Source organism: Thamnophis sirtalis, unplaced genomic scaffold, assembly GCF_051295495.1.
Source record: "Thamnophis sirtalis isolate CommonGarterSnake01/CBP01778 unplaced genomic scaffold, rThaSir2_p1.2 scaffold_4, whole genome shotgun sequence".
NCBI classification, from domain to species: Eukaryota; Metazoa; Chordata; class Lepidosauria; order Squamata; family Natricidae; genus Thamnophis; species Thamnophis sirtalis.
This window is the reverse complement of record NW_028261384.1, coordinates 114,040,793-114,065,571: the sequence shown is the minus strand read 5'-3', so window position 1 is coordinate 114,065,571 and position 24,779 is coordinate 114,040,793. Positions and strand designations below refer to the sequence as shown.

General features: G+C 39.1%; 1 protein-coding gene across 1 annotated transcript; it reads right to left on the bottom strand.

The window, feature by feature from the left end:
• Nucleotides 1-7,715: 7,715 nt before the first annotated feature.
• Nucleotides 7,716-24,266, bottom strand: LOC148046280 (vomeronasal type-2 receptor 26-like). Its single transcript, XM_087714656.1, has 9 exons — nucleotides 24,035-24,266; nucleotides 23,079-23,193; nucleotides 19,887-20,036; nucleotides 18,872-19,021; nucleotides 17,761-18,256; nucleotides 14,076-14,933; nucleotides 11,576-11,803; nucleotides 10,989-11,115; nucleotides 7,716-8,617 (listed from the first exon to the last, which is right to left on the bottom strand). Exons 1-9 carry the CDS (start codon nucleotides 24,264-24,266, stop codon nucleotides 7,716-7,718), a joined length of 3,258 nt encoding a protein of 1,085 aa, XP_087570782.1.
• Nucleotides 24,267-24,779: the final 513 nt, after the last annotated feature.

Here is a 24,779-nt window from a genome sequence, read left to right as displayed (position 1 = left end):
TAAAATGTTTTACTGCAAATGTGATGAATTGTCTGTAATAAATGGTTTTTTACTGGGGTGTGTGTGTCATTGTTCCACCCAAACTGCGCATTGCAGTATTAGAGGCTTTACACATAGGGCATCCTGGAATTGTCAGGATGAAATCTTTGGCCAGGAGTTACGTGTGGTGGCCTAACATGGGCAGGGAGATAGAAGAATGGGTAGCTACCTGCACACCATGCCAGGAGTCCAGACCAGCTCCCCCAGAGGCGCCTGCGAAGGAGTGGGAGCGACCTCAAGCACCATGGTCTAGGGTGCACATATATTTTCTGGCGCAGTTCATGGCCAGACCTTTATGGTAGTTGTGGACACCTACTCGAAATGGCTAGAAGTATTCCTCATGACCTCCACCACGGCAGAAGTGGTCATCAAGGCACTACGGAGACTTTGCTCCACTCACGGCCTGTCCAATGTCTTAGTCTCTGACAATGGGCCCCAATTTAAGCCCATGCAATTCGAGATCTATTTAACAGAAGAGGGAATCAAACATGCCCTGGTTGCTCCATTCCATCCGGCTTCCAATGGTCAGGCGGAGAGAATGGTGAGATCTGCAAAAGAAGCCCTATCCAGGATGGGCCCGAAAGATTGGCAAACATGGGTTGATCAATTCCTCCTCATACAGCACATTACGCCAAGTGCTACCAATGGTAGAAGCCCTTCCGAGCTTCTAATGGGTCACTGACTAAGGTCCCACTTAGACCGGCTACACCCAAACTATTCTCCTGAATCGCCCCCAGATTTGATCGGCAAAATAAGAAACTTTAGCATAGGGGATCAAGTTTATGCCCACAACTATGCTGGGGGAACTCTTTATGTATGTATGTATGTATGTATGTATGTATGTATGTATGTAATTAATTAATTAATTAATTAATTAATTTGTATGCCGCCCACTCTCAGAGAGACTCAGGGTGGCTTATAAATAAAAAAGGGGAAGGGAAGGACATACAAAAACAAGACAACATTAAAAGATCCACAACATTCACAACTTAGCATGGGGCTGCACAAATTCAACAGCCCAGGCCTGCCGGAACAGCCAGGTCTTGGTCGCTTTGCGGAAGGCCGGAAGGGTAGTAAGGGTCCGGATCTCCATGGAGAGATCATTATATAGGGCCGGAGCAGCAACAGAGAAGGACCTCCCCCGGGGAGTCACCAGCCGACATTGACCGGCAGATGGAATCCGGAGGATTCTGTGGGATCTTATAGGCCTAATCTGTGGGATCTTATAGGCCCCAGGGAGGTAATTGGCAGGAGGCGGTCTCTCAAGTAACCAGGTACGATACCATGTAGGGCTTTAAAAGTAACGACTAGCACTTTGAAGTGTGTCTGGAGACCAATGGGTAGCCAGTGCAGCTCCCAGAGGATAGGTGTGACGTGGGTGTACCTAGGTACGCCGACAATTGCTTGCGCGGCTGCATTCTGGACTAACTGGAGTCTTCGAACACTCTTCAAGGGCAGCCCCATGTAGAGCGTGTTATAGTAATCCAGTCTCTTTGGATTCCTGCCACAGTAATAGGCATCACCGGATCTCGCTCTTACCTATTAGACCCCGAGTACGGTCAAAATTGGAGACAGCACATCGACCAACTCTGTGGCTGCATCTTCAAGTCCAATCTTAGGCAACCAGAGGTAACTCCTGCATGAGTTATCCAAAGCCCTACCCAAAAGGAGCACGAATTCACTCCTTCCACAGATAACTCAATCCCGAAGGTACCGGGGCACTTATCTGAAATTGTTGCAGGCCCACAGCGAGTTCCAAGTGAACCAGCTCCAGAAACTCCAGCCGCGGCTTGTGAGAAGTTCCAGGAGCTTCCACCAGGCAAAGACGAGGAGACAACAGGTTCATCTGACCTGACTGAAGTACACCCACCAACTGAACTGTGCATGTCTGGGTGAGCCACTAGAAAGCCCTCCTACCTGCGTGACTATGGCACAAGTCGGTTGATCCAATCTAAGATGGAAGGGGTGTTAGATATCAGAAATAGTACTAATGGTTTTCGCCAAGGTGCTCTCTTCAGGCAGGAACAGAGATTCAATCTGATTGGTCGAAGGGTCTGATAGCTCCCTATAAAAGGGCTGCTGTCAGACTCAACCTTCGCTGGATTGTACATAGTTGAATTGTGCTAACAAAGAGCTGTTTGTTACTCTGAAGCCTGAGTGTCCCTTCATACACCTGATGTCACTTCCAGTTTGCTTGTAGGGCTGGTTTTTGCTCTCTGAAGCCTTCAGGGAGGGCGTTCCGAAGCCTTCAGGGAGGGCAAAAACCAGCTCTACAGGGAATACAGAAGTTCAGGAATGGTGACTTCCGGTTTGTCCATAGGGCTGATTTTTGACCTCTTCCCTGAAGGCTCTGGAAGGCAAAAACTGACCCTATGAGCAAACTGGAAGTGACTTCCGAATTCCACCTAGGGCCATTTTTCGCCCTCCGGAGCCTTTAGAGAAATCCCCTGAAGGTTCCAGAGGTCAAAAGTCGGCCCTAGGGACAAACCAGAAGTCACCATTCCCGAACCTCTGGGTTCCCTGTAGGTCTGATTTTGCCCTCTGGAGGCTTCAGGGAAGCTCCTAAGGCTTCCGGAGGGTATCGGGGGGGGGGGAGGCTGTTTTTTCCCTCCCCAGGCTCCTAGAAAGCCTCTGGAGCCTGGGGAAGGCGAAAAAACAGAGGGGGAAAAAGGCAAAAGTGGAAGGGGGAGGTCGCTGATCACAAGCATGCATGCATGCTGGTGGGCATGTGTGCATAGCATTATGGGTATGACACACTGGCACATGCCCCCCCTCTGTTCCCCCTGCTTTTGGCGTGGCAGCCAAAAAAGGTTCACAATCACTGCTATATACAGTTGGTTGACAAACCTCTTAAGCATACAAGATAATGAACTGCAATATGTTACTAAAGATTAATTTTCTTTAAGAAGTCCACACTTGGACTTCTTTCCCAAAATTCTAGGTACAGTCAATGATGAACAGGTTTCACCTGGACATTGCCATAATGGAAAAATGGTACTAGGATAACTGAATTCCCTCAATGCTGGCTGATTATTAATGGACACAAAATACACATGCACATAAGCAAGAAAATACTTTTAATCATGTTGAACTCATTGTCAATGCTGGAAACATTGTGCAATTTAATACAACACAATAATTAAAACTTAATGTTTTTCAAGATTCATACATGACATAGTTATTCTGAAAGTATATTTGTAATAATCACCATTTTAGAAAGCAAAACCTTTGAAAAAATGTTATCTAGTGTAACAGATACTTCTTTAAATCTTGGATGATTTCTGTTCTGTTTAATTAAACCCAATAAACTGAGGTGTCTTCTTCCAGTCACTAACTGACCTCTGAAAATATTAGAGCATTTATTGACTAGCCTCATTCAAGGTTTACTTACTCATGTTTCTTCTTCACCAAAATGTCTCTGACAAATTCCAGAAAGGTGGTATCCTATACTAGACATTGAGATTCCTTCTCATCATGAAGGAAGCAATAATGAAAGAAAAGTGAATGAGCTTCAGCAAATATGCTGAAAAAGAGAATGCCAAGAACTGATGAGAAAAGGTAAGATACATTAGAATGTTTGAAAAATGCAGAACAATTAAATAAAATCACTTTCTGAGAGGGACATTTTCATGAATATTCTACTAGAAATGCAAAAATCTAGATTAAAAATGTTTGATCTAAAAAGAAAGAGATTAATTACTCTTTTCTTCTCATTAGTTGTGCCCTTTTGTTCAGGTGTGGCCTAAACCCAATCATATAATTTTTTTTGCGGGGGGAGGGGATGCAAACCAGAAGCACAGCACTGGAGGCTAGGATGGAAAAGATCTCCACAGCTACCATGTATGTCCCTTTGATTGATTTGATTTATTGCATTTCTATGCTGCCCTATTCCCAGAGGGACTCAGGGCGGCTCACAAACCAAGTAGGAGGGGGGGAATACAAACAGGAGGAAAAAAGACAACAGACAAACAACTACAACAATTTAAAAAACACTCAACAACCACACAATTTGAAGCTCAGGTATGCTGGGACAAAGGACAACCAAACACTACCAAAGATCAACATGCTAAAGGTGATGAACTTGGCTTCATTGAAACTGTCAGGCAATTTATTGGCAAGAAAAGCTCTGATGAAACTGGTAAGAGCCATGAGACTCATATAGCCAAGGACACAATAAAACATGGTCACAGAGCCTTCATTACATTGCAGGATAATTTCTTCAGTCACTGAGATCATATCAATATCTGGAAAGGGGGGAGTGACTGTCAACTACAGAGTGCAAATGTCTGCTAGAATCAGGGAGCAGGAAATAACAATGGAAGTAGTTAATTTTTTCCCAACCCATTTTCTCATTCTGGATCCTGGTTTGGTGGCCATAAAAGCCAGAACCACTGTGATGGTCTTTGCCAAGATAGAAGTAACAGCCACTGAGAAGACCATTCCAAAAGTTGTTTGTCTTAGGAGACAGGTAAACTTTCCTAGTTGTCCAATGAATAGCAGTGCTGAAAGGAAGCAGAGCAGGAGGGCGATGAGGAGAGGATAAGTCATATCCCAGTTGTTGGCTACCACAATGGGAGCGTTATGGTGCCTTATAAATGCTCCAAGCACAAAAAACATTAATCATAGAAAAAGAAAGTGAGAGACAGGCCAGACTGATCCCTAAGGGTTCTTTGTATCTCAAGAAACTGATACTTTTAGGAATACAAAAATTGTGTTTTTTGTTTGGGTAGTATTTGTCTTTGCATCTCGAACATTTATTTCTGTCTAAAAAAGAAAACAAATGATGTGATGTTTTTCTCATACATATTATGTACCTAACCATCATGCATAATCATAAAGTTAATATATTATTATAAATATATAATTATAGATTATTAAAAAATCCTGCTAAATTTTATTGGCACACAAGTTGTGTTTCATAATATTTGACATTTGTTTTATTAATATATCATTTATATATTACTTGACAAATGGAATGAAAGAAATATCTGCTAATAAATTATGAAAAAATGTTTTAATTTATCTTTTCTATGTGTACAGAACATATATATTTTATATGAGTAACTAAGAACTATAGTATATTGGCCCTTAGTGTATTCTCTGGATAAGATAATGTATCTTGCATTAAATAGCATCTGTACATTTGAGTTAAATCTGTTCAATAATATAGTACTGTATGGCATGGGTCAGGTAGCTAAATAATTGCTTTTCCCCATTGGAATTAAATAATTATTCAAAAAGAGTGTAGTTAAAGGGTGTAGTCCAGAAGTCCTCAAATATGGCCTGCCGAAGCCATTAATCTGGCCTGCACTGGACCACAATGCTGCTCTACCCATATTTCCGCACCCATCTTCTGAAGGCTGAGAAGGTCAAAAATGGGATGCATGGATGTCTCAGTAAGCCAGTCTAACTCTTTTTGTCTTCATGACAAAAAGTCTTCCATCAATCGGGACCTGAACAACCGAACCTCAGAAGGGTTCCTAGGGAGATAGAGCCCCATTCTAGGTAGATAAGAGTGTTAGAATACGGAACCCATATTATCATATTGGAAAATTTGAGTTGGACACCTTCTAACCTAGGAACATCCCTTGTTCCATTGTTGTTTCTAATATGTTCTCTGATATGTTGTCTCCCAGGAGCGGTCAAAGTTATAACAAAGAGGCTTACCAAAATAATCCAGTCCACATATTATTATCACGTTCTACTCTTTCATGTGGGGATGAATGATAGAACAAAAAGTCTGAAAAGAAATCTATAAGGCCATTTATTATGACTCTGGAGGGCATACAACTGAAAAACAGAAAATGAGTATGGTGAAAGATGGTGCCTAGTGATAGTGATGATAATGGCAGTGTCTGGTGGTAGATTGAGCAAATCGGTTCATTTTACATAGAGCTGGAGTACCACGCTAGGTAGTTTCTATTTTCTATCCTGGGTTAGCATTCAGGTTTTATTCTTTTTCTCTTCCTATACAGATCTGAATAATTCTCATTTATTTGGGATAACTAGTTGTTGTTTGGTTATTCTGAGTTTCAAAATTTAAACTTGTATATAAACATTATAACATATAATGTATAGGTATAGGTTATGTATATAACCTATATACCATTGGATTTCTTTCTCTAAAAATGGAAAATCAATTTCCAATGGAATATATTTGGGAGGAAAAAAAATCAAATGAATATCATCAAGATTCTTTATATTTCTCCTGAGCAGGATATTTCTCTAAACATTCAACAAAATGAGAGGCTGCTGTCACCCCTCCCCCCCAATTCAGGCTCTTATAGCCTCCAGGCATTGACCAAGTACTTAAGCAGCAGAATTTGTTTAGTTTTTTATTTATTAAACTCTGGACAGCTTATAATAGAAATGTTATATTTGATGGATGTGTAAGTAGCCCAAACAATTTTGGACAGAAAAACATATTAATTCAGAGAAGTTTAGAGATTAAACTACATCTAAAACAAGAGCCGTTTTTTGTGGGGGGACACATGAATGGACAAACAACTGGAAAAGTCATGGAACTTTGATTTTATATAAGAAAACAAATGTTTTCACATAAAATTTTTCATCTAAAGGAAAAGTTTTATACAAGGGCCCTTCCCAAGCTCCGTTTTCACTGTCACAAGATTGCAGGAAGCCGTTGCAGTCAAAAATGGAGCTTGGGAGTCCTTTTTGCTAGATGAGCATTGGGCTACCACAGGAACGCCAGACACGAGTGAGGTTGAGCTGTTCATGCCCACACTGGCCACGTCCACCTTTGCCCCACCCCCCTGAGATCAAACACAACCCTTATATGGTTCTCAATTAAATTGAGTTTGATACCCCTGCCCTGAAGCCTTTGAATATACAAGTAATTCCCATTTAGTCATTCAATTGGGATAGGAAACTTTACCACTAAGTGGAAAATCATGTGACTTCAGCAGACATATGATCTTACTTTCCCTTCTATTGTTAAATGGAGTGACACAGATGCTAAGTGGGAAAAATAAAATGCTTGTGACTTAGAATTTTGCTACTGGTTTACAACAAACTCTGCTTGTTGTAAGCTAGTTGTGACTGGCATTCATGTGCCTAACGGGCATTCATGAGGCTGTAGGAATGCTTAAATGTGAGGATTGTTTGCAGAGCTGTATTTTTACCCTGCTGTAATTTTAAGCAGTCTTTGTGGGTGTTGGGATCCCTAAGCAGCCAGGTCCTGTGATCTACTTGTGAGGAACAGTTATCTGTAGCACATGTAGGCATTCACCCTTCCTCTCTTTATTTGAAAAGATTCCAAGGAACTGAATAACCATAAGTCTCTTGGTTTTTGCTGTGGTCGTTGTTCATCTTTAACTCACCATATTTCCCCTGGAGATCTGCTAACCCAAATGTCTTTAACAGTTAACAGCCCAAAGGTTAAGAAAAAAAAATCTTAGACTACAATGGCCAATGTTCAAGATTGAAGCTACTATACATAGATTATATAGCTGAATGTGCTTCAGAAAAGATGCTTAAAAGACAAGTTAATGTCTCAACAACTGAAACAAAGAATCAGGGTACATACTTTCCCCTTAGTTAAATCTTAAAAATTATTTAAATCAGGATCTCAGATAGATATTTCCATGAATATTCTATATTGTTTATAAATCTAGATTAAAAACTTTTGATTGAGGATGACAGAGAGTGGTTATTAATCACCCTTTTTTTCTCATTATTTGTTCCTTGTTGTTCAAGTCTGGCCTAAACACAATGATATAACATTTGGGGAAAAAGATGCAGCCCAGCAGCCCAGCACCTGAAGCATAGATGGAAAAGATCTCCACAGCCACCATGTATTTCCCTTTGGAACTCAAGTACGCTGGGACAAAGGTCAGCCAAACACTACAAAAGACCAACATGCTGAAGGTGATGAACTTGGCTTCATTGAAACTGTCAGGTAATTTCCTGGCAAGAAAAGCTGTGATGAAACTGATAAGAGCCAGGAAAGCCATGTAGCCAAGAACACAATAAAACATGGTCACAGAGCCTTCATTACATTGCAGGATAATTTCTTCAATAACCGTGATCATATCAACATCTGGGAAGGGGGGAGCTCTTGCCAGCCACAAAATACAGATGCTTGTTTGAATCAGGGAGCAGGAAACAATGATGGAATTAGATATTTTTTTCCCCACCCACTTACTCATCTTGGATCCTGGTTTGGTGGCCATAAAAGCCAGAACCACCGTGATGGTTTTTGCCAAGACAGAAGAAACAGCCACTGAAAAGACTATACCAAAAATAGCTTGTCGGAGTAGACAGGTAAATCTTCCTGGTTGGCCAATGAAGAGCAGTGCCGAAAGGAAGCAGAGCAGGAGGGCAATGAGGAGTGTATAGGAGAGATCCCGGTTGTTGGCTATGACGATGGGAGTGTTGTGGTGTCTCATAAATACTCCAAGCACAAAAACAGTAGAAAAAGAAAAAGAAAAAGCAAGGCAGGCTAAACTGATTCCTAATGGTTCTTCATAAGTCAAGAAACTAATAGTTTTTGGAATACAAAAATCATGTTTCTTGTTTGGATAGAATTTGTCTTTGCATTTAGAACACTCATTTCTATCTGAAAAAAAAGATTGATATGTTATCCTCATGTATGGTCTGCATTTCTACATTTGCATTACTGCTATAGCATATATTATCATACAGATAATTTTTAATCAAGGTAATGTCAACAAGTACGTTTCCTAAAGAAATCCCTTTAACTAATATCTGAAGAACTTCTAAAGGATAGAGCCTAATTCCAGGTGGATAAGAGGGCTAAGGGTAACATAAGAAACCCATATTAGGAACTTTGAATATTTGGATAGCTTCTAACCTAGAACTTTGCAACTTTGCAACTTTAATAAGATTTGTATGCCGCCCACTCCCTGGGGACATCCCTAAAAGTACAGATGTGAAGAGTATGTCCTGCTGATCTCAGGGACACTGCAAAGTCCCTGATTGAGCCAAGACAATCTTTTTTTGCTGGTGACAGAAGCGCAGCCATTGAAGATGCTGAAGTTGGGACAGCTCCAGAATGAGAGGAAAACAGAAAGAGAAAGTGTGTCCATCTGGTGAGGAAATCTTATTATAATAAAAGAGATTACCCACAAAAAAATTAAAGCTAAATTTGAAAACAGAAGAGAACAAGCAGTGAAATTAATCTACATTAGACAGTGTGTCATCCTTCGTTTAAAAAAAATTCTTTTATGGATGGAATTTTTGCAAATGTTTCCTATTCTTTAAATTGAATGGATTAGTTTTTCTTCTACTACTTTTTAATATTTTTTATACCTATGGATTAATTTTTGTTCTTATTTTTATAATGCTGGATTGGATGGGTTTTTTTTTTGCTCCATTTAACAATTTAGTTTTCTTTCAGCCTGGAATATAAAGCAAATATAAAAGGAATACAAAGAGGGCTGTAATAACAGAGGAAAAGGAAGTAACACTGCCACTTGAAGGCTGGAGGCTTGGAAAGCTTGGAAATATTTTCTATTCTTTTTTCTCTTTGGTCATTTGATTTTGCATTTCAAGGTTCCTCAGCTTGTTTACAGAGAGTGATAGTGAAAAGAGCATGGGTTGTTTATACAATGCTGCTAATCTTTCTTAGATACATGAAATGCTTTCTGGAGAATATTAAGACATGAATGTGTGAAAATGTTTGTTTGCAGATGATACCATGTTTTGGGCTAAAAAACTTAAGTTCTGCTTAATTTTTGCTATCAGGCAACAAAGAATATAGATTTGAAAAGTAATACAAATTTTTGCAAGTGATCCATAAATGGCAAAAGATCAGAGCAAATAGATAATTGAAAGAATATTGGCTAAAAAAGATAATATTGATGGTGAAAAGTCAAGATATATAAATGTTGGGAGATGTTAAAAGAAAGAAAGTCTATATATAAGTGTGCATGAACATGCACACAAACACACACACATATACACACACACACACACACACTTTTGCCCATGCTGTTTTATAGAAATAGAAGATATGTATGTCAGGAGAAACATTTCTTTGTCTATGAAATCTAAAAGGCCATTTTTTCTGATTCTGGAGGGCATACAATTGAAAAATAGAAAATCAGTCTAGTAAAAGGTGGTGTTAACCTATGAAACATTAATGTAATTTCAACCAGAAAGCTTCTACTTCCCTAACACAGAGTCTAGCTTGTTACCAAGCTTGTTTTAAAAACAGCAAGGTTAAGGCTACTCAAACTACTAGAGAGATAGTATTTCAAGAAGGCAGAAACTGGGGTAGAGAAACTTCTGGATTCCATTAGATATCATTGTTTTGAAGATGGGATCTGACGCATGTAAATGAAAATTATCTAGACCAGTGGTCACAGGGGGTCCTTGAAGATTTGAAAAAAATGTTATGATACAAATCTTGAGTTAAATCATGGGGTGTCCGTGGCCATGGTCTGTAGCCACCAAAGTTATTTAATGTGATGAAAACCATTGGTTTAGAAAAGTTTATATATTTATGGTAAACAAAAAAAGTGATGTAAATATTGTTCAGTGATGCTTGTGTATAGGACTTACAGAGATGGTTCATAAATAATTGGATGATAGCCCTCAGGGTGTGAATGGAGATCATTTAATGTAATTTAGAATAGAATAACAGAATTGAATGGACCTTGGAAGTCTTCTATCCAATGCACTGCTCAGGCAGGAAACTTTATATCATGTCAGACAAATAGTTGTCCATTTTATCCATCATCATCATCATCATCATCATCATCATCATCATCATCATCATCATCATCATCATCATCATCATCTAATGGTCAATTTATATTTGACTCTTCCAGAGAGAATAAATGATTAATTTTCAGGTTCAGAAAACTTCCCCACATTTTAGAGTGAACACCATCTTGACTTTAATCAACATGTAATTAATTGTTTTATGGATAGAAAAAAATGAGGAGTAGATGAATATCTCTTACCATTCTTGGTTGAAACCCTCCCTTCCGGGCATGGGATGCAGTCATAACAGCAAAATGGCTCCCCCTCTTTCACTTTTTTGCTGAACCCAGGATAACAGCTCTCACTGCAGGCAGAAACAGGTTTCACCTGGTGATTAAAGACAAACCTTATATATCTGGAAGCTTTTGGACTAGTGTCCATATTTGAAATGATGCAAACATGGCATGGGCATTTTTCCAGTTTAGGGGTAGAAATAATGGTTCAGAAAAGACTTTTATATTGCAAAAACACCAATATAAAGCTCAGTTAAATATACTTGTGTTTAGATTAAACAAATGCACTCATAAATTCTTATAATATTATTATATAATAATACTGTCATAATTACATTACATTACAATATTATTATATCATGAAAACATGATGCCTCACTAACTTTCAACTAGAAAAGTTAATGGTCAATTTTATTCATAATGCAATATGGGTCTAGAAGTTGCTTATGTGGAACTAACTCTATATAAAAAATTCATTTTGTCCAATATGATAAAACTTCATAAATTAGAGAAAGCCTGTTGATTCAGAAATAAGGACAATAATTAAACTCTACCTGGTTAAACCAGCTGTGCCATGTTATCATCTCATCATTGATGGTTAATATTTTATCTGGAGTGGCTGAATGGTCCACATTTCCAACTTTCACACGAAGAAATGACTTGTTCGGGAAAGGTATCATATTGATAATATCAAAGCCAGCTGCTACAATCCCATTCTGATCAAAGGAGATCTGTTCCCCGGCATTATTGTTAAAAGCCACACTTCTCAAAAAATATTGGAACTAAATTGAAAATAAAAATGCAAGAATTTTGGATTACAGACTCCATGCTGATAGAGAACTGAAATGTAGATATTTAGTCACGTTTTACTTCCTTCTCATTGTATTGCAATTAAAGAGAAGATGCAGTCAAAGATATAAATTAAAATAATTTGTTTATTTAAAACAAGGCAAGTAGGACAGAGACCTTTCAAATGTCAGGGCAGAGAATGTTCCAAAGGACAGGGACTGCCATGGAAAAGACATGCTTTCTAGTTTCCATAAGATGGTAATATTTAGGGGCAGGAACTACAGTAGGAGTGTTCCTACCCAATGTGACCTGGTAGGATGAATAGATGTACTTAGGGAATGGGTGGCCCTTCAGATAACCTGGCCCTGTACCCCACAGGGCTTTAAAACTGTTGATCAACACTTTGAATTGCATCTGGAAGGAAACTAGAAGCTAGTCTTAAAGGGTCAAACCTAAAGTTTCTCAGTACTCTCCATCCAGATTCTTAGATCCCTAGATACCTGGTCAGCATCACCACAGTATCATTTGTCTGGTCATGTGTAGAAATCCTAAATAGAAGCACATACAGCTTGTGAAAAAGTCCTGCACGCTTTACAGTTTACAGTTTATGGTTTATGACATTTTTTTGGATAGGCCATTGATTTTATGATATTTTATGCTAACTGCTATGTAAATATTGTTATATTTAAATAAACACTGGTGGTTTTTATGTGAAAAACATAAGCATTTTGCAATTTGGTGCTGTTTGGATGGGGGTTGTGAATTTTCTTGCATTCTTACAATGCATGCTTACAATGACTATGAAAACAGATTAACTGATGCATATCTAGTGGCATACATTTTGCAACTACTAAGGCCGATGCTAGTGTTTTGTTAACATTTTTATTGTTTGTGGCCCTGAAAAGGACCGTTTATGTAACCAAACATGGTTACTAATATGAAATTCGCCAGTCCTTATTGCTTGTAACCAGGCGGCATTGTTTTGGCATAGACTGCATAAGCCTTTGCATGTGATCTTTGGTGACAATGTGGTACCAGGCTGCAATAATGGATTCAATCAGCTCCTGCTTGGTCTTCAGATGCTTCTTGCTTATTTTTAACTAATCTTGGCCCACAAGTTTTCAATTGGGTTCAAATCCAGGCTCTGAGCTGGTCAATCCAGGAGTTGAACGCCAGGCTTCTTCATCCACTGCTGGAAGGACTTGGCTCGATGACAGGGAGTGTTGTCATCCTGGAAGTAAAAATTCTTCCTTACAAGTTGCTGAACATAAGGAAACATAGTCTTTTCCAGGACTTCAACATACTGCTTGGAATTCATGATTCCCTGCATGATTTGTATCTGACCAATACCAGAAGCAGCGATACAGCCCCAGATCATCACGTGCAATGGATGCTTCACAAATAGATTCAGGCAGTCTTCTGACATACTTATTGCATTGATTCCCAGTCAAGTAGAAATTGCTCTCGTCACTGAAGATTACCTTGGCCCACTATTCGTTAGTCCACTTGGCATACTTCTTGGCTCACGGACGTCAACGAGAGCAGTGAGCGTCTGTGAGCAAAGGTTTACTTCAAATCCTGCAGCTTTTGAGCTCTCTGGCAAGCAGTCTGCAATGCATTGTGCTTGTACACACTTTTACACCATGTTTCACCCCAAATTCTTCTAATCTGAGGTGAGGTGAGCTTCCTGTCAGCCATTGAAATGTGTTTCAGAGCCCAATCTTGCCGTTTTGTCATCTTTCTTGGTCTTCCGGAGTGGAGCCTGTCATCAACTGAATCAGTTATTTGGTATTTTTCAACCACTCTGTTCACTGAGGTGCGATGGCATTTCACTCTCTTGGCTATTTCTGCACAGGAGTAATCCTCTTCATGAAGCACAATGATGCGATGCCACTTCTCAGTATTGGTGAAAGCAAAGGCTTTCATCCTTGCCCACAGCCAGAGCTAAATTAAATCTCTCTCTTTATGATAATAAAAATGTAGAAAAATATACAGATATATTTCCATGTGAGGTTCATGGGGAATCGAAAATTTAAAAAGTTACAAGTTATCTAATAATGGAGAAGAAACAAAAGAAATCAATGGATAATAGGCATGTAGTAATTAATAGTTAAATAAGAAAAAAATCAATTATTAAAGAAGCACAACATTTTTATTGAAGCATTTTTTTCCCCAATTCTACAACATGGGAAATAGTCTAAATACAGATTCAAGGCTGCTATCATGCTTACTCATAGTACTTTTCCTAATGAGGATATTTATTACCTGCCAGAAGTCTTGATGATGAATGTTTCTTTTTACTCTACCCACCATTGATCTCTCAGTATTTCTAGAGGATGTAAGAGCATGTAAAGCATGAGCTATGGCATGAACAGCATTGTAGACACTGTAACTGTGGCCAGTGATGTCCATTTCAAAAAGAGTCCCAGGAAGGCTTTCCAAATCCTCTGTATCACTGCAAATATTCTCAGGCACATCACTCATAACATTTGGGAATACACAGTCAAAGGCTTCTTGCCAGAACTGTCTGATAAATCCATCTCCCTTTGCAGTGAAGGGGTTTTGCTTCCTAGCAAATGATCTGAACTCTGGTAGAGCAGTGGAGTGCACTATCAAGGAAAGGGCACCATCAATTATTTTGATATCCCAAGCACGCTGAAAAGGATTTAAACTGAACTCCACCTGTGCTGTCATTATCCACACAATACCTTTTGGTTTACTTCTCACCTCTTCTATATTAGGAACATACTGTATCCATAACAAATAGCTCAGAGCAAAGGATTCTCCATGGTAAAACAGTACATTGGTATTACCACCCATGACATGATCATAGATTTTTGCTGCCTGCTGAAGCATGCCTTCAAGGCTATTGAAATCAGTAATTTTGGGGACTTGTTGAATGAAAGAAACACAAATCCCATTTTTGGACAACAGAGGAACCATTGTTTCTACAAATTTTTCTCCCTGATCATTGTACATGATGAGGATCGCAACCCATGTCCAATTAAAATGTAGCAGTAGTGAAAGAATCCCTTTATGCTGAAGTTCTTCTGGAGGAACCATCTGATAAAATGAAAGGCCTGGAGTTTTATCATTCATTATTGGAGCAGAGCCATAAATGAGCTGAGAGGAAAAGGAAAAGAAGATAAGAGCAGTATCTAGATATGATTTTCAAGTGTTCAAAACAATCAACATATATTGAATTAATAATCATTATACCAACCCTTGAAAACAGTCTTGAGTGCCAGACTGAGATGGGAATTCTGGAAAGGAATTCATTGCCTTCTTGAAATGAGAATTCCATTGAGATAGTGGTTCTGGAAAGTCTAATAGCGTGGAAGATATTGTAAGTCTGCTGAATGGCATTCAGTGATGCTCCAGATCTGGAGGAATTACTGATATGAATTTATCTAAAACCAAGGAGTAGATTCTTGGTAATTGCTGCTTCATATTTTCAAATATCAAAATAGACTATATAATCCTTGCTTTTCCACATGCAAAATCCAATAGTTTTGACTAAATGCACAGAAGAACAAGTAATTTGTATGTTGATGTACAATTTTAAAATGTTAGATTTCTACTATTGAAGGTAAAACAAAACTTCAGGAATTGTTACAGACCTTTTATATTATACTTCATAAACATTCATTTTGTTGTAAAATCATTCACTATATAAAAATAGAAAATGTAACTGTATAAAGAAATATCTAGCCACATATAAAATCACAGTGCAATCTTCACATCTCATGGGGGAAAAACAGCTCTGCCATATCTCAGAAACATTTCAGACACTAAGAACTTATTACAAACTTTTGACATCCCTATAAGGCCCAAGATAGCAAAATAAATTGAGTGCATCATAAACATAACCAAAGACTTTTAGTTACAAAATATAAAGCATTCATATGGAATATATAATTTAAAGGCTAAGACTGGAATAAACTCTTGATTTGATTATGCAGGACAAATGTGTGAAGGTCAATTGGCAGTCAAAGACGTCATGAAATTTCTTCAATTTCAGAACAGAGATGGTTTCAACTGGGAGGTGATATACATTTTACATTAAACCATTAAACTATTAAACTTTACGTTAGTTACCCAGTTGGGATTCACTTCATGAAGTTATTCTTAATCAGACTGCAATTTATAAATATTAAAACAAAAACCAAATCAAGATCCAGAGACAGCAAACCAAGCTTTATACAACAATTTTCAAAACATTGAATAATTGGGCATTATGACCCCAAGGTACAGAAGAAAAATGGCTAGACTTGTCTCAAACACAAAGATGCCAAATTCCAGACAAGAGTTATATTTCTAGTTTGGAACTATTCACTATTTGACTCCGAATACTATTTACTATTTGAATATATTTAACTCTAAAAAACAGAATTGCATTGTGAAAGTACCAAGAGACATAAGACTGCATTATTACTGGAAAGACACAGGTTGATGTAATGAAAACTTATAATAAAAAAAATAAGTCAAATTTACTTAAATTTAGAGCATTATGTATAAAATGAAGTGATAATGGATACAGTTATATATATATGTTTGATAAGAGGAAAAGGATGTTTAAAAACTCTGTTATTAAATATAACCAATTTTTAATTAGAACGTGATAAAGATATAATGTTACTGGATGATATTGGGAAGAGCTAATGGAATGTCATTATGTGATTTTGCTTTAAATCTGGAATATTTTATAGAAAAGGACATAAAAACATTTATAGTCAAATGAAGTTTGAAGTTTGATGATAGTAATATCTATAAATATACTTCATTTAAAATGTATGATTTGATATGAATTGTAGGTGATGACTGTGGAAGGGCTGCACAAAAGTTTTTGTAGCCAATCAACACACTTTCTACAATTTGTAATGGAAGATAGTTTTGTGGGTTTTGTGTGTGTGTGTTTTGTCTGTTTGTATTTATTCAAAAAATTAAAAAAATTACAGATGTGGGCACACTGTAGTGTTGAGCCAGGTACTTTACCCTTCAGTAATGTAATGGGTTCTGGTGCATAACTGCTATTGGGTTGATTTTTATATTGAATGCTTCTAATCTTCCTTAGACACATGAAATGCTTTCTGGAGAATATTAAGACATGAATGTGTGAAAACGTTTGTTTGCAGATGATGCCCTGTTTTGGGCTAAAAAACTTAAGTTAAATTCAAGAAAAATGGCTAGACTTGGCTGAAACACAAAGATGCCAAATTTCAGAGAAGAGTTATATTTCTAGTTCAGAACTATTCACTATTTGACTCCAAATACTACTTACTATTTGAATATATTTAACCCTGAAAAACAAAATTGCTGTCAGAACCTCTCCATTAGATAATTAGGAAAGAAGACCACGAGACTCCATGAGTAGAAATCAAGTGTACTTTTACTAATTATAAATGATTAAAGGCATAGCGAAGCGAAGTCTGATTATTTAGGCGCGAAAGCGATTGATATATAGAATAATCCATACCCCTCCCCTTGGCATCACAGTTACAGTCCAATCATAATTCTCCCAAGTGTCAGGTGTGAGATAACTTCAAAAGGCATCACGAAGATGGAATGTCGGTGCCGTTAGTCCTGGCGGGAATCTCCTACGCATGCGTAGTCCGACAGGCAGTTGAGCTCCAGAACCTTCCTCCAGCACAATTAGTAACCCCTCCCAAATACCATGCCCTCCCTCCCCGTTTCATGGCAGCCGAAGCAACAGCAAAGCAGAGGCTGACAATTGCATTGTGAAAGGACCATGTCATAAGTAGCATCACATTCCATGCAAGGATGTCCATTCTACCTGTGGGAGTTTAATACTTAACAGCCATTCACAGTCAATGAACATCTACATTATTTACTTGAATAGACTGTATGTAACACTAAAAAACAAGGCTCAATTGTAAAAGTGGGACACTAAAAGTAGAATGATCTTGGCATGCAAGAATGTTCAGATTACCTGTGGAATCTTATAGATATCCAAGAGAGTTGCCACTTGAAGGGAGGTTTCAGCATCCAGTCCTCCAATAACAGCTATGACTTTATTCTGGATGTTACATACATAGTTGGGGACCAGTGTCTCAGTTGCTGATAGGAGCAGCATGATGGCCTGATAAGTCTTTCGAGCATTGCAATAGCTGTCATAAATATGGAAGCCCAGGGTGAGATTGGGTAAGATTTGTGGGTTTTCATTGATCTCCTTTATTGCAAACGCCAAAGTCAGGATTTGCTGGTAATTCTTAGGAATTCCACTACAATGAGAGTTGCATTGCACATCAGAAGGGGATCCTAGAGGTTTGTACATTCTAACATAGTCTAACATGCCAGCCCCTTCTATAACAAGTAATCCTATACTTCTAACATGGCAAAACTCAGCTACGAGGATGTAGAATAAATCTGTAGACAAGTGCAATTGTATAGGCGTAAAGAATTCAATATTTATTTCTGCAAGAAATCTGTGCAAACAATTGCAGATATAAAAACAGGGAATGTCTGGAATCTATCTATCTATCTATCTATCTATCTATCTATCTATCTATCTATCTATCTATCTATCTATCTATACATACATACATACATACATACATACATACATACATACATACATACATACATGTGGCTTTCAAAAAGGTAGACAGTCTTCTGACACAGAGCCAGGCTTGTAGACACTCCTGTATTGTTAGTTGGAGTAGAAGAATTTATTGTGTGTTTGAAGGAGGCCATTGTTTTATTAGATACAAGGCAACTTAATACATTTTATTTAGGAGGACTATACAGAAAAACGAATAAGAGGTGTAATCAGCGTTCCCAAGCTTTCTCCCCACTGTATCACCTGGGCAATATGGCAATGGCTGAGAATCATACCGGTAGATACTCAGTCTTAGGAAGTTTGCTTTTAAAACTTCATTCTTTTCCACAGTATATGTTGTTTGGGGGATTAAAAAATGCTATTCTTAGCATCTCTTTAATTTCACCTCATCTATTATTTTCTGATGGAAATTCTATAATTATTTTTTTTTTTGTCAGTCATAAATGCAGGAAAAATATAAATAAATAATTATGTTCCTTACAGAAACTGTCCAGGCAATGCTGCTGGGGGATAACCTTCAAAGGTGGTTTTTTCAGAGACTGAACCAAGTTGAGATGAAATTCCACCAACCGTAAGGTCTCCTGGATGATGGTACTTGTGATGTGGAGGATATGGATGAAAGATACTGCACCTGTGAGTTATGCACGCCACATGGGGACTCAACAGTAGCATTAAGATCAATAAATTTTCCATCCCCATTACAAGGGCAAATCTCAAAGAACTTCTCTCATTCCTTAGGATAAAACCATATTTGGCCATATATATACATGTGGCTTTCAAAAAGGTAGACAGTCTTCTGACACAGAGCCAGGCTTGTAGACACTCCTGTATTGTTAGTTGGAGTAGAAGAAATTATTGTGTGTTTGAAGGAGGCCATTGTTTTATTAGATACAAGGCAACTTAATACATTTTATTTAGGAGGACTATACAGAAAAATGAATAAGAGGTGTAATCAGCGTTCCCAAGCTTTCTCCCCACTGTATCACCTGGGCAATATGGCAATGGCTGAGAATCATACTGGTAGATACTCTTAGGAAGTCTTAGGAAGTTTGCTTTTAAAGCAAACCGAGGTGGCGCAGTGGTTAGGGTGCAGTACTGCAGGCCACTTTAGCTGACTGTCATCTGCAGTTCAGTGGTTCAAATCTCACCGGCTCAAGGTCGACTCAGTCTTCCATCCTTCTGAGGTGGGTGAAATGAGGACCCAGACTGTGGGGGCAAGTTGCTGACTCAATTTGCTAAAAAATTTGTAAACCGCTTAGAGAGGGTTGAAAGCCCTATGAAGAGGTATATAAGTCTAATTAATTAATTAATTAATTAATTAATTAATTAATTAATTCTTTTCCACAGTATATGTTGTTTGGGGGATTAAAAAATGCTATTCTTAGCATTTCTTTAATTTCACCTCATCTATTATTTTCTGATGGAAATTCTATAATTATTTTTGTTTGTCAGTCATAAATGCAGGAATAATATAAATAAATAATTACGTTCCTTACAGAAACTGTCCAGGCAATGCTGCTGGGGGATAACCTTCAAAGGTGGTTTTTTCAGAGACTGAACCAAGTTGAGATGAAATTCCACCAACCGTAAGGTCTCCTGGATGATGGTACTTGTGATGTGGAGGATATGGATGAAAGATACTGCACCTGTGAGTTATGCACGCCACATGGGGACTCAACAGTAGCATTAAGATCAATAAATTTTCCATCCCCATTACAAGGGCAAATCTCAAAGAACTTCTCTCATTCCTTAGGATAAAACCATTAGCAATTTTTCCATTAACACATCCGGCTTCCTTGTGTCTGAATCTTGATTTAACCAAGAACAGATGTGGGGAATCCTTTTTCACTCATAAGCTTACTATGTTTCTCTTCAGCTTGAAATGATCCTGACATTTTAAGAGAAAGAGAGAAGGAACATGCTGCATCTTTTTTCCTAGTCTTTGTAATGGGCATTGAAATTCATTGGTATTTTGAGAATAGCAGATTTAATAATAGCAATTTAGATGCACAAACAAGAAGATAATTATTAAGCCAAAGTTCAGTCCCCTAGAGAAGACCTAAAGAAATTTTTTTTGGAGCTAACTTTTCTAATATTCCTATCTTTATGGGTATTGGGCAAGAATCATGAATGGGAATATCTGAGTGATTGAATATCACATTGATATTTTAAGAAAAGATTGATTGTATTTGTGAACAAAGTGATGATGCCAAGAGATATGCTTGATATTTTTAACAGTTTATTTGAGGTGGTATATTGTAGCTAACTTACTGATATTATGCATCACCTTGGATGGTCAATTTAATATGGCCAGACTTGAATAGAAAAGGGGAGCACCACCAAATGATTTATTGCAATATAAGTAGGAAGCATTTCTGCTTAAACAGGAATAAAAGGAATGGAGTCCGAGTGACTGCTTAATCTCTTTCAGAGGTGAACAGAGAGAGAAATAGGGAAGGATCCAATGGAATTAGATATCCAAGTGTATTCAGATAGGCCTCTTTATGTTTGCCCCCTTCTACAGTAAAAATAAAATATTTTCCTGATATTTTTGTTTCCACTTCACATAAAACTGGTATGATATATCAGACTGATAAAATTTTTTTGAAAGCAATGAATAAGGTAGATCCAGTCTTTTTTAAAAACCTCCAGTGATGAATCCTCATACAACTTCTGAAGGCAAGCTGTCCCACTGGTTAATTGTCTTTAGGCAGTTTCTAGTTAACTACAAGTTCCATGTCTCCTTGATTAGTTTCCATCCATTGCTTCTTACCTTTCCTTCTGGTCCTTTGAAAAATAAGCAGAGCCCCTCTTCTTTGGCAGCCCCCAAATATTGGAATACTGCTAGCATGTCACCCCTATTCCTTCTTTTTTTTAGACTGGCCATACCCAATTCCTGCAACAATTCTTCATATGTTTTTGTCTCAAGGCTTTAATAATTGTAGTTGCTCTTTCAAAGTCTCAAAATCATTTTTATAATGTGGTGACCAAAACTGAGTGCAGTATTCCAGGTGTGGTCTTATTAAAGATTTATAGGTGGTACTAATCCTTCATGTGATTTTGATTCTATGCCTCTATTTATACAACCAAGGATGTATTTGAGACAGATGTTTTCAAGAATAACTGATGCTAATGATGCAGGAGGGGGTACAGAGGTAAACCCACCAATGGTTGACCAGGTTAGGTGATTCTAACAGGCTAAATATTATAACCTTTAAAACGCTAAATATCAAAATCAAAGCTCACTTTTGAACTACTGCCTAAAAACTTCCTCTTTTTCGTATTGCAAAAATTAAGGGAACGTAAATGCAAGCTTTGCACAAGAGTGAAACAGGAAGCATGAGTGTAAGGAACAAACCAAAAATAATCATGACAGCCTTGTGCGTGCTTTAAAATCAGCAATATTTTAACCTTCAATCAGCGATATTTTAGCAATATTTTAGCAATATAACCTGTTTGCTTCATGAGTAACCAAGATTCACTTCCCTATTGTAACTTGGAACTTTATGAGAATCATGTATTTGTAATTTTTCCAAAAATGTATTTTACTGATCTCAGCAGGGTCTTGACCCTAAAATGTATCCGCCTATTGTAACGCCTCTTGATTTGTAATGTTTAATTAAAAAGTATAAAATCTCTGCCAGGGGATAGCCCCGGCAGTTCAGTCTTGGTGTCAATCACACTTGAACTCTGGACGCGTCCAATAAACCTGTCTTCTCTTGGAACCTTTGTGGTCTTGGCTCCTAGTCTTTCGTAAGTAGATTGCAAACCTCAAATCTGCTGCAACATTTCTGGTGAGCCAGCCAGGAGCCAAGGGGTTTTTACAAACCCTCTGGGACGCCCCACCCCAGTGTCGGGGCTCATCTGGTCAGGGGAAACCTCCCTGGCGCCAACGGACCCTTGATCCGAGGGACTTCCCAGTGACAGAGGGCTCCGGCAGTGGCGGTTGGCGATTCCAAGAACCACCAGAGAAGGACCAGAGACCAGGTGTCTGAAAGGCTGGCCAGCATCGCAGGAGGGAAGCCAAGTACAAGAGGCAAGTACTGTGGGAAAACCCTATTTAGGCCTGGACTCCTTGTTGAGCCAGAGGTGAGGCCTGATCTCCCTCGCTAGGTGGAAGGTTTTGGGGGTGGATTGTCTAGTGCATGAGTGTGTGTGATTGAGGGGGGGCTACTGCATTTCCCTACGGTAGCTGTGTTTACCCGGTACCCTGGGTCAGAGCCTGTGTGAGGTGATTGTTAAATCTTTGTTGTCTGGTACCCTGGGAGGACCATGGGTGGGGGTAGCAGTGTTCCCTTGACCCCCTTACAATGTATGTTAAACCATTTTAAGGAAGGGTATATGACTCAGGACTATGGCATTAAGTGGAGCAGGCATGAGCTTAGGAAATTTTGTGAATCTGAATGGCCCACTTTTGCTTTTGGATGGCCTGACAAAGGTACTTTTGATCCCAACATAGCTTTAAATGTCCATAGGTTGGTGTTTGATCCTGATTTAGGACATCCGGATCAAGCCCATATATTGACATGTGGTATAATCTGTTGAGGAGACCTCCAGCTTGGTTAAAGAAATGCCAAAACCAACAGTGTGTGCTTATGGCTGTTCGGGTTACACTCCCCAAAAGTCCCAAGCAGAAACCACCAGTCCTAGCTAGTGCCCCAGAAGAATTGCCCCAACCACCGCCTTACATGCCTCCACTAGAAGTAATATTGCCAGGAACACCATGATCCTTATCACGACAATACTCAAGGGGAACCACACCTAGTAGCTCAGGAGACTCTAGGGCATCAACAAGCCAAATACCTGTAGAAGGGATAGATTGCAAACCTCAAATCTGCTGCAATACTAAGATTAAGGAAGGCACTTGATTGGTCCACAAATGAGATATATCATCAATGACAAGTAGTTCAAAGATTTGTTACTGGAGACAGAAAAAAATACATGGAAACCATTCAAGGATGCTGCTGTTGTTTCTTGACACCACAAAAGACCAAATAATATACCCGTGATGGCGAGCCTATGGCACGCATGCCACAGGTGGCACGCGGAGCCATTTGTCAGGGCACGCAAGGCAATGCCCTGTCAGATGGTTAGAATGCATGCATGCTCTGGCCAGCTGATTTCAGCCTTCTTTTAAGACCATTTTTCACACTCTGTGCGAAAAACTGGTCCTATGGTCAAATCGGACTTTCAGTTTGTTCATAGGACCATTTTTTTTGCCCTCCAGAACCTTCAGGAAGCTTCCCAGATGACTCCGGTGGGTGAAAAACAGCCATGGAATTCACCCAATCAACAAAAAAATCAAGGCAATCCAGGACGCCCCTACACTTCGCAATCAGACCGAACTGCATGCGTTCCTTGGGCTCCTTAACTTTTACATCGACTTTCTCAAACAGAAAGCCACAGTTGCTGAGCCTTTGCATCAGCTTCTCAGCAAACACACCAAGTGGTCCTGGGGCAGAGCTGAAGCAGCCGCATTTGCCGCAGTGAAGAAACTGCTGTCAGTGCACACATTTTTGGTCCAATACAGCCAGACCCTGCCACTTGTCCTAATGTGCAACGCTTCCCTGTTTGGCATCGGAGCCATCCTCAGCCACCGCATACCCAATGGAATCAAGGTACCCATCACCTACTACTCACTAACATTGTCTGCGGCTGAGCAGAACTACAGCCAACTGGACCGTGAGGCTCTGGCTGCAGTTGCCGGCATGAACCGGTTCCATGAGTACATCTACGGCCGTGACTTTGAACTCATTACAGACCACAAACCACTGCTGGGCTTGCTGGCTGGGGACTGGCCTACTTCTGCTTCTTTGTCGCCATGAATGACCAGATGGACAATCTTCCTCGCCGCCTACAGTTATCACCTTGTCCATCAACCTGGCTCTACCTTGGGGCATGCCAATGCCTTGAGTTGTTGCCCACTGCCTAAACTGCTTCCAGACCCTACCCACGAGATGCCTGTCCTCCTCATTGACTGTCTTGAGGCTGGTCCTGTGTTGTCTTGTGATGTCATCTGTCACTCAGCAAAAGACTCTACATTCTGACAGGTTTTAAGCTGGGTGTGGAGGAGCTGGCCAAAGGGACCTATGGGGTCTGAATTTAAAATGTTTTACTGCAAACGTGATGAATTGTCTGTAATAAATGGTTTTTTACTGGGGGGTGTGTGTCATTGTTCCACCCAAACTGCGCATTGCAGTATTAGAGGCTTTACACATAGGGCATCCTGGAATTGTCAGGATGAAATCTTTGGCCAGGAGTTACGTGTGGTGGCCTAACATGGGCAGGGAGATAGAAGAATGGGTAGCTACCTGCACACCATGCCAGGAGTCCAGACCAGCTCCCCCAGAGGCGCCTGCGAAGGAGTGGGAGCGACCTCAAGCACCATG